This window comes from Colias philodice, chromosome 30, assembly GCF_061535455.1.
Source record: "Colias philodice isolate Cphi_HAF_F1 chromosome 30, ilColPhil1 Martin Lab GWU primary, whole genome shotgun sequence".
NCBI lineage: Eukaryota > Metazoa > Arthropoda > Insecta > Lepidoptera > Pieridae > Colias > Colias philodice.
In genome coordinates this window covers 64788-79996 of record NC_143115.1, presented here as the reverse complement: position 1 = coordinate 79996, position 15209 = coordinate 64788, and the positions used below count along the sequence as shown (strand labels likewise).

Here is a 15209-nt window from a genome sequence, read left to right as displayed (position 1 = left end):
CACGAGAACACACACACACACGTAAACACACACACACACTATCACGAACACGCGTGCTGCAAACCGCAAAATAATGTACTTTGTTTTTCTTTTTTTTTATTAATTGTATTAACTTCCATTACATTAGATTATTTACCTACTTGTTAACTTCCTACTGTCCATAACATAATATGTATATAACCAAGAAGCGCAACTCAGGGTCCCAAGACACAAGTATTTCACTTAGTTTGGGACCCACTGTCTTACATTAATTGTAAATCATATACCTAATGGACAAATAAATTTATTTCATTTCATTTATTTCATTTCATTTCATTTCATTTCATTTCAACTAGATTGGAGAGCGTTCATCACTTTCCTGATCACATTCAAGTGGAACCTCGTGGTAATAAATCGTCGTCTTGAGGCGGTCGTTGTGTCCGATGTATTATAAGAAAAAATGAACAGAAGTTAACGTTATTTATGCTAAGTTGCAAATATTCCTATTTATTGGCCAATGATGGCGTCAACACCACACATTACAACCACATGAGTATATAAATAGTACAGACACAAAAAGCTTCATAAGAATTTTTTTTTCTGTCAGTTAAGTAAAATTTATTTAAGTAAATAAAACATGTAGATGTATAATTGTTTATTTATTTTGAATCTTTAAGTTTATTGATTTTTATCCTTAACATAAGCTGTATTTTATAAAAAATATTTAAAACTCGAATTTCCGAAATTTTTGATTTATAAGTTAAATGTAACGGTTTATAATTAAGTTATGGTATAATTAAATGTAGATTTCACTTTTGTACAGCTTAGACATTTTTCTGTATGGATACAATGCCTTTCGATTTGTAGTTGGACAACATTTCATTTTATAGGTACTATATTATAATAATTAAGAGCATGAAAGAAAAAAAAGCATTTCTTCATAATGCTATTGTTACCACAAAAAATATTTTCTTAATCGCTAATTTTAAGATAAAATAAATTAAAATTAAAATTGATGTGGAGACGTTATACATACAGACGTTAGAACAAAGTCCACCATAAGAATGAAGTCATTTAGGAATAAGACGATTTTTAAACATTAATAAAAACCTAAATATTTAAAAAAAGTAAAAATTACTGTTAGTTTTTATCTAGTTTTGATTAAAATAAAAATAAAAAAAAAGTAGCAAAAATTTTTGAAATGTTCTAATTTTGGAGCAGACTGTAAAGTCTGTATTTGTATGAACATATGTGGAGATCGCGTCCACTTATTTTCATGCGTAAACGATGATATTCATACTCAACTTTCTCGAATTTTTATAAAATAAACCTATGTTTTTGTTATATTCACTCAAAAGATTGTCTATTCTAGTGTGAAAATACAAAAATAAAAATCTAAAATACCTTGATATTATTTTTTTATGAGTATTTTTCTTTACAATGTCATATTTTTTCAAAATGTGTGGGAAAAAATGCTTCTAATAAGTAAAATAAACACGCCAGGGAGTAAGTAAGGTAACTAATATAAAGTTTGGTTATCTAGTTAGCATCAAAATTTACAAGAGTGTCACAGGTTAAAGTTTATATCACAAATTTTAATATCGAAAAAAATCGGCAAATCAGCGCCGACCGCTCGAATTTCTCCGACAGACAGCACCTTTTTGACGCGGCGCGCCGCGACAGCTGAGGGGTTAATTACTGGTAGAGGCGCTGCAGGCGCTTTGTTTATGTGTGATCATGGCGGTCTCTGACACAAATTTTGTTTCTTGCAGTGAAAAAGTTAATAATTCGTTCAATGAAACTATGAAGAAAGTGATAGCACAGTTTTCTAACAAAAGTATTTACGACGAAGTGGTTCTCCAGTACTATGGAAATGAAAGGAATATGTGTCGAAGGATTCTGTTTTAACTAACCAATCATATCGCTTCATTTAGTTGAAGTTTGAAGCGATAGTATTGGTTATTTACAAACACATTCCTCGCACATTATCTGTGGAAAAGCAACCTTACGATAGGCCATATATAAAACTATTATTCTGGCACGTAAACTACCAAGTATCATCATAATCTGTTCAGTGGTTTTCACTTGAAAGAGTAACAAACATGCACAATTTATTTCAATACACATTACAAGTGTATTGTAATAAATACTTTTATCAGGGTCTGGAGTATAAGTAAACGCAATATAATTCAAAAACTTTAATAAAATAACTATAACATACAACTATCGTCGATATATTTGTAAAATATTAAATACAAATCAAATACATTACACCGTGGACATACAATTTCAAATAACTTGTTTTTTTTTTCATACAAAATCATAAATCCTGCTCGAAGGACCTTTTTCACAAAGATTTGTAAGGCGTTAAGCTTTTTTCTATAATTTATTTTACTTTCTTTGTATTTTTGTATATTTGTATCAAATATTGTTATATACGTGTTTTTTTCTTGATCAGTAATTACAAAGAAATATTATTAATGATTCGTCTGTACGTCCGACCCAATTATTAACATAAATTAAACAGTTTTACTACTTTGCAAACGGCTGGACTAATTTTGATCATTCTCATTACAAATATTTGTCCTGGATGATAAGTGGACAAAAAAAATAACTGGAAAGTTACTAAAAACTATTTTAAATAGGAAGTTAACGGATGTCCGTTAATAAATACAAATTAAATACAATAATATAATGATAATACATATATTAAATTAAACTTACACCTTCTTTTCAAAAACCCTCCACTCAAATACAATCTACACATTAAAACCGCATTTAAATGTGATTTATTACATTAAGAATCTCCTCCTTTTTTTGAAGTCGGTTAAAATTGCATCATTTTAAAGCTAGTAAAATAAATCACATTTAAAAACCGTCAAACTTTTTGGTAAATAAATAAACACTGTTGTGTTAATTCCCCCCTGACGCAAAACAATTATTTGAAATGCTCATTTTAATACATATTTTAAATCAAATTAATTTGATAACACAATTATTTAAATAGTTTTTAAACAAACAACTAAACAAGCATTGTAATTACTGTTTATTTCATAATTATTAATATCATTGAGTTACTTTCGTGAAAACAAAAATACTGTTAGTGATAAAAATCAATCTATTCACCAAACCAATAGATTGAACAATCAATCAATCAATCATCTAACCTTGTTGACAATCAAATATATTAATACATCTTACATACAAACCATGTATTGACGATACAATTGACAACCAATCGATTGATTGAATACACGATTCAATCAATCATCGAACTCACAAAGTTTTAGTAGTCGATTAATCTCAATAAATCAACGAATTAATGAACAGCCAATCGCTAAATCAAATCTACATTTGTTAATCAACTAAAAAGGCTATGTTAGTGCATCTGTCCTAAACATCTCCAGGAATATACGAATTAAACAACCAATCTTTAGACCATCAATCAATCAACCGAACAATCCAACCCATAAATCAAGTAATTAAAATAACAATATCAATTAATATGAAGTTTGTACGTTTTATATTATAATTATATTCTCGAAAGCTATTGTGTAGGTAAGTCTTCAGCTAGTTTTTAATTATAAAATTGCCCTTATGTTGTTGTAATCAATCGATTGACCAATCAATCAAACAATCAATCAACCAATCAACAATTTTTTTCAACCCCGTAAATAAAACAACAAATTCAATATAATAAATAATATTATCCGAAGCTTCGACGTTACTGGTAAGTCATAAGTCTAGTCTTTTGCGTAATTGGTAATACAATAGTTTGTTTTTTTTGTATCTGTAGTTTCAAGGTAGTTGGGAAGTGGACTGATCTATTGTGTAGTTGGTAATTCGACTGTATATTTTCGTATTTGAAAAGACTGCATTTTCAGAATTTTACACATATTCGCTATTCGTTGGTAAGTCTGTATCTATATAAATTTATAAAGAATAGAAAAAATTCGATCACGAGGCGGGACTCGAACCCGCATCCTTCGCGCCATTCCGGGGCGGATGCCTGACCAACTCAGCCACTCGCATCCGCCCCGGAATGGCGCGAAGGATGCGGGTTCGAGTCCCACCTCGTGATCGAATTTTTTCTATTCTTTATAAATTTATATTTATAAAGCATTTGAATGCCATAAAACCAAAAATATAAATTCAAGTCTGTATCTAGTTTTATGTATAGTTGATAAGTCTGCTTTTATTTTGCTCTGTTAGGTCTATTGCGCAGTTGGTAAGTCTGTTTTATTTGATAAGTTTTCTTTCTGTCGGTAAGTCTGTGTGTCTGACCATCCGTCCGTCTATCTGTCAGTTAGTACAATCAGTCTGTATGTATGTAGTTTTCTTTCTGTCGGTAAGTCTGTGTGTATGTCCATCCGTCTGTCCGTCAATATGTAGTCTTCTAATAGTACAATCTGTCTGTCTGTATGTATGTCTACATAACACAACACTGGCTGGGATCTTGTCCGGGCGCAGATGCGAACCCTTCGGGCGGAGCCGCGATATCTCCCACTAGCTCTGTGGGAGGCTGCCCGAGGTCTTGCATCTGTAATGTTATACATATATTAATTAATTTTATTTTATTGTTATACTAAAGTTTACATTACAGATAATATTAAATATATATGAATTAAAATACAATCTATACTAATATTCTAAAGCTGAAGAGTTTGTTTGTTTGTTTGAACGCGCTAATCTTGGGAACTACTGGTCAGATTTGAAAAATTCGTTCAGTGTTAGATAGCTCATTTATCGAGGAAGGCTATAGGCTATATATCATCACGCTACGACCAACAGGGGTGGAGCCACGGGGGTGAAACCGCGCGGAGCAGCTAGTCTTATATAATATGGTTAATGTAAAAAAAAACTTATAAATACTAAAAATAAGTTTAAAATTATGGTAAAGCGCTTCCTTATTGACAATAAATAAATAAAATAAATATAATCATCTTAGATATCTTTACCAATATACATACTTATTTATACATTTTTAATCTATATTTTTTAAGAATAGATAGAATTTGATCACGAGTCGGGGTTCAAACCCGCGTCTTTCGCCGTGACGTGACAACGATCGTTAAAAAGCAGTTTGTGTGAAAATCTCTATAAAGATTTTTGTATTGTTTCCAATCAATCAACCAACCACCAACCAATCAACAATCAATCAATCAACAACTCAGATTGTGGGAAAATCTTAATGAGGATGATTACAGAGTATTTTTTTACAGATTTTTGCATTGTTACCAATCAATCAACCAACAACCAATCAACAATCAACAACCAATCAATCAACCACCTACCCGCTGCATAAGTTCGAGTACAGTCTGGAACCTTGCCCGTTTAACATCTTCCGAGTCACTTTCACTTTCCGGCTCGAGCTCAGCGCACACACGCTGCATTAGATCTTGTTGTTGCTCGAACCTATAAGGAAAATATGTTAATCACTACATAGTATAAAACAAAGTCGCTTTCTCTGTCCCTATGTCCCTTTGTATGCTTAAATCTTTAAAACTACGCAACGGATTTTGATGCGGTTTTTTTTAATAGATAGAGTGATTCAAGAGGAAGGTTTTAGTATATAATTCATTAGGTTTTAGACAGAGCGGGCGAAGCCGCGGGCGGTAAGCTAGTAAATAAATATAATACAAAATCAACAATTTTAATTACTTATTTATAATTCATATTTTTTATATGAATTCATAAATCTATAACAATAATAAATAACAGTTCTTTTCCAAATGCATATGGATGCATATACCAAATGCAAATACGATTTTTGTCTGTCTGTCTACTTGTTCCGACTAATATCTGGAACAGGTGGACCGAATTTGATGGGACTCTCACTTATAGATAGCCGATGTAATAAAGAATAACTTGGCGATTTTATTCTGATATTTCATAACAAATAGGAATATTGGGATTAAAAGGAAAAATTATTTACGCAGACAAAACCGCGAGACGCAACTAGTAAAGATATAAAGTAGTCCCTAGACGGTAGTACAAGCATGACATGCGTTTACGTGAATTGTCATGCATAGTGAAGTCCCATGTCCCCTAGTGGGGTAAGGGGCAGATGCATTATACATCTGTTTCACTGATCGATTTTTTTATGAAACAAGTAAGTGGTCAGCCTTCTGTGTCCTGCCAGAACGAGACATTTTTTTCTCTTCGTCCCCAGTGGGAATCGAATCCAGGACCCCTTGGTTCTATGCTCACGTGTCAACCACTGCACCAAGGAGGCGGTCGACTCTTGGTCATGCTGCATAAGCGACTAAAAATAACCATACTTTTTCTTTCGTTTTGACGTGACAACGTCTTATAATTCGATAGAGCCGGCTGCACGCACGAAAAAACATGACTCATGCGGCGTTACCTCGCTCTGAGGCGTTCCATGTAAGGCTTGAAGTGCAAGCGAGAGCGCGGAACGAGCGACAAAGAAGCACAATCGGACGTTGTCACGTTCAACTATCGTCAGTAAACCGACTTTATAGACAACCAATTTTTTTTTGTACGTTTTGCCCCTTACCTCTCTAATTCCTTTGCCTCAATCTTGCCCCTATTTGCCTCCAACCAAGCGGGGTATTTGTCCACAAGCTCCTTGAGCGACGGATACAACACTTCCTTAGAGAGCAGCGACTGCATCATACCTTGCATGAATGGGACAAACATGTTGCCGTCCTGAAATATATATATATATATATATTATTACAGTGCAACCTTAATATAACATACCTCAATATAACGATTTCCTCGATTTAACAAATTTTCGTAATCCCCGTGAATTGTCCATAAGATTCAATATAAAATATCCCTTTACATTACGAACATTTTTTGCGAACAACCTCTTCATAACGAATTTTTAACTATCAAGAAAAGTATAAATACCTCTAATTAACGAATTTCGTCAACCCAAAACCTTTATATAAAGTTCCAACCAATGTAATGATTCTCATAGTATGTGATTCATGTCGCGACAGGTTCCGACATGCTTTTGTTCGTAAAACGATCATTTTTGTTTAAGGCAATTACACGGTTCAACGACCTTAATGATTCTGTCACTACATTTGAATTTGTTTTTTTAACCGCCCTCTATAAATATACATCGTTGTTGAAGTAAAAGTGACCAAAGATTATGGAATTGTATACTGTATCGTATTGTATCGTAATGTGTTAGTGGTTTCTACCTAATTTATGTTTTCTCTGAGAGGCAGTAACATATTACATTTATGAATAGTAAATATTGTGTACTATGTATGTTGTAAATGTAATGTAGGAAGACTCATCTTTCAACATTAACCGTTATAAGCAAAGTCTCTACTACATGACCCATTCTGGAGACCTTAAAATGACTAAGCAAGTAATTATAAGTTCTAGAGTGGGGAACAGTTAAGAAAACACCGATTTAGAAATTAATTTTATTCAACACGGACTCTACTATATTCTGGAGACCTGATGATGGCTAGGGTGGAGAACATCTCACCTACAGAGATATAAAAGATGGAGTACATTATTTGACGTAATTCTATAGAACGGCCTCTACCATGTCATGGTGTAACGAATGGTAATGGTGACCAGGCAAATGTATTTAGCGTTCTCTGTATATCTCTTCATACCTAGTAGGAATATATGCATGCAACCTACACACACCGAAAAAAATAGGGGAACGGACAAGAAATCACGTTTTTTTCGACTTGTTATGTATTTTGTAGTTAGTTCGGGGTTAATTTTTTAAATCCCTTACGTCTTTGAAATGATGACGAGAAATAAAATGTGTTTCGATTTTTAAACATTAAAATATTATACCCCTTTAAGAGTTTGGTGCCTATTTATCGACTATATAGCAGCTTCAAATCAAAAATATTATAACGTGTTTTAAACTGAGTTTTTTTTTTCTACTGTTTATCTTTGAACACATTACAAAATGAGTGATTTTCCTGCGACTGAAGTTACCAGAGCCTATGACTATGACTGATATGGGTCATACCTTCCGTACAAAGAATACAGTGTTAGTTGTGTCGGTATCTATAAAAACTCGCATAGTTCCCGTTCCCGTGGAATTTCCGGGATAAAACCTATCCTATATTACTCGTGGATAATGTAGCTTTTGAATGGTGAACGGAATTTTTAAAATCGGTCCAGTAGTTTATGAGCCTATTCATTACAATCAAACAAACAAACAAACAAAGTTTTCCTCTTTATAATATTAGTGTAGAAGAAATAATCGGTTCACCCAGTTAAAAGTGCGGAGGTAACGGAACCAACAAAAAATTCAGTTGAATTGAGAATTTCGTCCTATAATGGCGTCGGCTAAAAATGTTGCTATACGTTTATGTCAGTTTTGACTTTCCTACGATTTTATACAATAATATAAAATTAAATGATTTTATACAATATAAAAAAAAAATTGCTGATTTTCGGCGGTATGGCGACCCTTTGGAACTGTCTGAAAAGTATGGCATGGCGATTTTCGTACATGGCTACTGGACGATGATTACCTGTGCAAAAATTAGCCTGGTACAAATGGTTGAATTTTTTTTTTAAATCAACGCATTCACGTCGGTATTGTGGGCTGTAAATTACACCGGAAAAGTATGGCATGACACTACCGCCTACTTCTTTTTTATGGGCTATCGGTAAATCCTAAAATTTTTGTGTTACAAATGGTTTGCCTTCCGTAATTTATCCGACGAGTTCGACTAACGCGACTAGTATGCCGGTACCACTGTTCTGACCATGATTTTTCTTTTTGTCATTGCGTACTAAGACCACTGTAGAACCGCCATCCGGTTACAAATGACCCAAAATTTTGTGTCAGTATCTCCCGGCTTTGGATTGTTTTGGACCCTTAAAATATACGATAGAACAGCAATTAATCTTTTTTTAAAAAATATTCAAGGCACAGGGAAAGTCTGGTTACTGTTTTATAGGTTTTCTGATAATATTTTACTGTCAAAAATTATCAACACTGGATATTATTCAATGACGCCTTTCAAAAACAAAACTAATTTACAAACAGATTTTTATATCTTTACATACCTATTTTTAACTTTCATTTCATGAACTGCTCATGTAAATACCTATTACAATCTGGTTTAATTTAACAAAACATTCAATTCGGTGAATTTTAGCGTTATTTTGCAAAAAAAACCGCACGTACAGTCCCCCGTCCGAGTCGAACTGACACCGTCAAATTTCGTCGAAAATATGCAATAGAGGTGAGGTTTTATGTGGGTTTTATTATAAATTCGAGTTTTTTCTTGATAATTTAACGATAATAATGAAAATTGAAAAAACAATCAATACAAATTGTTACAAATATCATAACATATTTTTTGGTATAAATTTCATGTATAAATATGTAGCCGTTTTCCTAACAAAATGCGTTTTATGTTCAAAAAGGGGTTGATTTGTATGTATTTTTTTTATGTTTAGGCCGTTCTAAACTGAAAAGTAAACAATACACTTTGTTAATTATATCCTTGAGTATCACATATATTTTTTTTAAGACAATCGTACCAACAGTTTCCTCAACAAAATTCAATATGTATAAGGTGTTTTCCGGTTTTGACCATAGTAATCCCCTTAATGGAAATTGGAAAGTAATGTGAACACTGCTGCTCGTCACTATTGTTAAAGATTCAAGTTGAAATGGATCAGAAACGGAAAAGACCTCTTTATAACGAATTTTAGACCAACCTAACCTCAACATAACGAACCTCAGTTCAACGAATTACTTGATATAATGAATATTTATTTGTTCCCTTCCGGTTTGTTATATCGAGGTTGCACTGTATATATTATTTGTATGGCCAATTTCTACCTTTATTTTAATTCAGATTTTCATCTCACCGTTTGTCCCGCGTCTCCCAGATTGAAGTTACTGAACATACTGGCGAGGTCTGCGTCTGAGAACGGGGTCTGTAAGCTCTCTGTGTTTGTGTTCAGGTTTTGTAGCGTTTGTGATATCGCCGCTGATACCTGGGAAGGTTAAATTTCTTTTTTATTTTATGATACATTATGTAGTTAGATATAAGTTACATATTATGTAATATTGACATGATTTAAAAGAGCAACTATGGAGTTTCTTGCCGGTTCTTCTCCATAGATACTGCTTTCCGAATCGGTGGTAAATGTTAAAAATACTTATGTAATGACGATTCGAAAGTGCTACTAAATAGTAGTCTAATTGAATAAATTAATGTTTGAGTTTATTTTGTTATCATATTTATACAAATCTTAATATATAAAAATCTCGTGTCACAATGTTTGTCCTCAATGGACTCCTAAACCACTTAATCGATTATGTGCACACACCATGTGCAGTTCGATCCAACTTGAGAGATAGGATAGTTTAAACATGTAGGTACCACGGGCGAAGCCGGGGCGGACCACTATAATCGAGCCAATTTAATAGGCAACATTTGACGTCTATCAATTTTATCTTCATAGGGTGGTAACCTGCTTTTAAACATCGATTAAAGTGAATTAATCGATACGGGCTTGAAACATTTGTCAATCGAACTTGAAACACATGTCAATAATTTATGATGATTTTTATTCCCAAGTAATCAATGCATTCGATTCTAATTGTCAGATTTCGATTTTTAAAGTAACGTCTCTGGTATTTAAAAAGAAAAAAGGTTTATTGACACAAAATTGTAGCGACGTCAGTTCTTTAAATCAGAAATTGTTTATTATGTTTAGATTGGTTTAACAGTAAAATCAAATCTTAAAATTACTTGTATCGGTCATTATTATTATAAATATGTAGTCGTAATTGAAAAAAGTTCAGCAAATGTGCAGTTCTAACAAAACGAAATATCATGTTATTCTATGTCGTCGTTACTAGGTTACGTTGTTGAATTTTGTTGAACTGTCAAATGTTGCCTATTAAAATGGCTCTACTATAGTATGTTATATGTTTTGTTCTGTTTCTTCAGACCAAATTTCATTGTATTCAGTTCAGTAGTTTTTAAGTGAGAAGAATAACAAATATCCATCCATCCTCATTAACTTTTGCGTTTAATATTAGTAAATAAAAAAAATGTGTGCGTGTACTAGTGTACACACGTAAGAAGTGAAACTTCTTTATAGTTTGCCTTATTTTTCAAAAAACAATTTACTATATGCAACTTGACAGAAATACGTCGAATCACACAAGAACAAGATGGCGCGTAACGGAAAAATGTCACGCGTAACGGAAAAATGTTACACTACATTTTTTTCCAACCCCGATAAAGAAGTTTCACTTCAATAAGTGTAGCGGACCTCATCAATTTTATCCTGTACATTGGGGTCAGGCTCTGTAGCTTGCACCTCGCTGCCTTCCGCTTGAGGCTTGAGCACTTGAGCTGCTGCTTCTGTAAGTTATTATATTATTTATTAAAATACATTTTTTTAAATTATATAAATATAGCTAGCAACCCGCCCATATTTGTTAAACTATATTTGTACCAAGTTTTATCCAATTCGGTTTAGTGATTGAGATGTGAAGTGATTTTATACAGACAGACAAATGGACAAATAGGCAGAGTTACTACGTGACCAAGCCAACTAGACCCTTTTCAACTGTGACGTCACCCGCCCATGTCTCGGGTACAGATAGCAAAAAAAAAATATTAATAATATCACTGTTCGCTCTCCGCTATAAATAGTCTTATTTTTCCCCATTTCGAGGGCTGTCTATGAATAATAACACAGTAAAAACTGAAACAAATAACAACGAAAAACTTAACAGTCAACAACAAGCCTTAACGATTAATAATAAAAAGTACAGAAATAACTAGCGATGCGAAACGTACGAATGCGTCGATGCTGCGAACCGTACTAAGGCGAACGCGGTACCTGAGGCGGTAAGCGGGCGGGGAGGCCGCATTCCACCCGAGCGTCTAGTTGGCTTGGTCGAATAATACTTAGATTTATAATATTAGTAAAGTAATGTTGCTGAGGACTAATAAAACAACATAACATAAAAAGTTTATTAATATTATTAAAATTTAAAACTCTACAAACCTGCCATTTTTGAGAAAGTTTGTGCAATTTGTTCTTGTGATATTTGTTCCTCTGCAATAAAAAAGGATTAATTAAAATTAAATACTTAGAATGAGTTATTTTTTTATTAACATATTTTTTTTTTCATTTTAATGAAAATAAATAGAAAAGATTACTGTTTTGTTTGAAAAATTTAATTCAACTACTTGCCTATTCCCTTGCAATGCATCTAGATTTAAACCGCACTGGTAATTACTAGAACCTTGACTGCAAATTTCAAAAGAATTCCATTACTTTTAAGAACTTTTACCAAATTAAAAAATTGCTATGAATATGGCCATCCATGTGAATCCATATTCACTCTAATAATAATTTGTTAGCTCGTTGGGTTTAAATAGACATATTCATATATAAAATTATATTCTCTTCCTATCTTATTTTTATTTCAAATAGTTTGTCATTGTAAACTTAACATTTATTAATACGTATGGTATTTTATAATTTATACTAAATATTGTTACCTCTTGATGGAACTGCATTTTATAGTAATAGAAACACACAATTCACTAGTTCCACTTTACTATATTTTTGTAAAACTTTACGGTATTTTTGTAATTGTACATTCTTCATAATATATCAAATAATACAATATTTCTTCCTATTCAATCAACTACAAAACTACGCACTCACCTGGCATCCCACTAAAGCTACCGAGTATTGCGGCCATATTGCTCTCAAACTGTGCCGCGGCTTCCTTGATGAACTCCTCGCTCCAAATGTTCTGCCCGTCCGTGGCTACCGGCTGTTCTGCCGGCTTCTTTGTCATATCTTGTAAGGCACCTTGAATTAACAAAACATTAGGAATTGATCTATACTAATAATAATCATAATTTCGACGACGCGGTTGGCGCAGTGGTAAAGTAACTGCCTACTGAGCTGACGGTCCCGGGTTTCGATCCCCGGTCAGGACAAATATTTGTGTGATGAACTCAATTATTTGTTCTTGGGTCTGTGTGTTATCTATATATTTGTATTTATTAAATATTATATTTATCGTCGCACAATACAAGCCTTAATTGAGCTTACTGTGGGACTAGGTCAATTTGTGTAATAATGTCCTATAATATTTATTTATTATATTTATATATCAATTAACCTATGCTAATAATACAGGCATTTCTCTGCAACTCAATGTCAAGCACCTTTTTTGCTTGAGAGAGGGAACTGAAACCACCCGAGTTCCTCCATGAACTTCCTCTTTATTTAAAAATTTATAATTTTCATGTCCAGTACTTATATTATTATCAAATCAATAAATGAAGGATGTCAAATAAGGAAATTTTAATAATTTACTTTTAAGTATAATAGAAGTTAAGAACAGAAGTTGAATAATTTCAGTGTATTTAGTTTAGTTTTATTTTATAAATTATTATAATTAAGTTCTTGAATAATAGGATGTCACCATGAAAATGGCCATGTGAATGATAAAATTGTTTGATGAATGGTGTTTAAATATTACAAAACAAACATGTCAGTCACTCCTTAACCTATTAATATTGGATGAGTAGAATAAATTTGAATAATTTTAAAACCCAGGCATTAATTTTTTGTTACCTATAAATCATAATAAATATTATATTTTCAGTTTAAGACTTTATATGTAGGTCACAATCATATGGGAAAGATATTCTACGCATTAAAATTTAATTTTAATCAAGGTAAAACTAATATATATTGTTGTGTAACATCGCCGAGATAAGGTTACGAAAATAAATTAATTATAAACGTTTTACTTACTGTCCAACAGATCATCGAGCTCAGGGTCGACATCTTTCTTTTCTACTTCTTTATTATTATCAGACATTTTATCTATAAATTAATAAAATCTAATTATATTCTATTTACTAAATGCAAGTTTCCGAAAATTTTTTGACAGTTCATAGGTCAATTCTTGAATGACACCAAGACACAGAAATAGATTTTTGTTGCTAGTAAAAAAAATATGTCACAAGACTTGAACCATAGATATCATAAAATTACCGTATATTTTTTTAATTGATAAAAAAAAACGTAAAGTTCACATTCGATGTTTTTTTATAAAGATAAAAATCAACAGATTTTAATGCATTTAAACCACAACAACATTTAAACATAATTCATTATATTCATTCTAGTAACACTAAAATGTTGATTCCCGCGTTGAAAATATTATCTATGAAGAAAAAAAATATTTGCAAAATTTCCCGCGCGTTGAATTATTGTCGATTGACTTCGAGTTCGATAGTTCGATTGTATTAAAATAATTAATAATTTATACTGAATCATTGTTCGGTTACAATTGGGTTTCTTATTACAAAAATAGTCGTAAACCAGTAGCCGCTCTTCTTTCCACAGGGTAAGTAAAATAAAAAAAACAAACATATTTTTAGGGTGACCGTGAATTTTATTGATCAAAAACATTTTTATTCCCGACGCGACACTAATCGAAGGGTGGAGGGTATATTTTACACGCTTTATATTAGCTTCACCTGTATGTTTGTTTGTTTGTAACCGACTTCTTTGGGCGCGATTTTGACCCACTTTAAACGGCCAGATTTCGTTCAAACTTTGTAGATTTATTGAGGACCGATGACAATACACTAATTTGATAAAATTTTCTATTTTTTAGTTCGGTTTTCTATAAAAAGCGTGTTTTTTTAGTTTTATTAAACTATTATTATTTTAAATTTTAATTCTTGTAATTGTACAACTAACTACATTGTATGTAAGTAATAGTTTGTAAAAATTTTGTGAAAAATAAATAAATTTTGAATTTTTTTTTATTTTTATTTTTGTAATAACACCATCTCACAGTAGAGAGTGAATAGATAAAAATATATAGATACAGCTACGTTTCCGGTATGTATCGTAATCGTCAGTATAGAAAATTACCTATTAATAATTAGCTGTACTACTTATTAATTACTATCCTGTGCTATTAGTTTGAAAAACTTCAATTACAGCTTACTAGCTTTCCACCCGCGGCTTCACCCGCGTTTTCTTAGAAAAACCCGCATAGTTCCCGTTTCCGGGGTAAAACCTATTATATGCGTTAATCCAAGTTACCCTCTATACCTATTATATTATACCTATGCTAAATTTCATTGTAATCGGTTCAGTAAGTAGGTGGTATTGGCGTGTAAGAGTAACGAACATGCATCCATCCTCACAAACTTTCGCATTTATAATATTAGTAGGAAAGTAGG

The 15209-nt window shown here is 32.3% G+C and overlaps 1 protein-coding gene across 2 annotated transcripts; it reads right to left on the bottom strand.

Annotated features, from left to right (window-relative positions):
* Nucleotides 1-4110: 4110 nt before the first annotated feature.
* On the bottom strand, nucleotides 4111-13926 carry Pex19 (peroxisomal biogenesis factor 19). 2 transcript variants are annotated; one of them, XM_089713524.1, is made up of 9 exons: nucleotides 13762-13926; nucleotides 12655-12804; nucleotides 11986-12036; nucleotides 11242-11333; nucleotides 9823-9951; nucleotides 6500-6651; nucleotides 5274-5394; nucleotides 4390-4519; nucleotides 4111-4296 (listed from the first exon to the last, which is right to left on the bottom strand). In XM_089713524.1, exons 1-8 carry the CDS (start codon nucleotides 13826-13828, stop codon nucleotides 4409-4411), a joined length of 873 nt encoding a protein of 290 aa, XP_089569650.1. In that variant the 5' UTR covers nucleotides 13829-13926; the 3' UTR covers nucleotides 4111-4296; nucleotides 4390-4408. The 2 variants fall into 2 exon arrangements, with proteins under 2 accessions (XP_089569650.1, XP_089569649.1); XM_089713523.1 differs by having other exon boundaries at nucleotides 4111-4519.
* Nucleotides 13927-15209: the final 1283 nt, after the last annotated feature.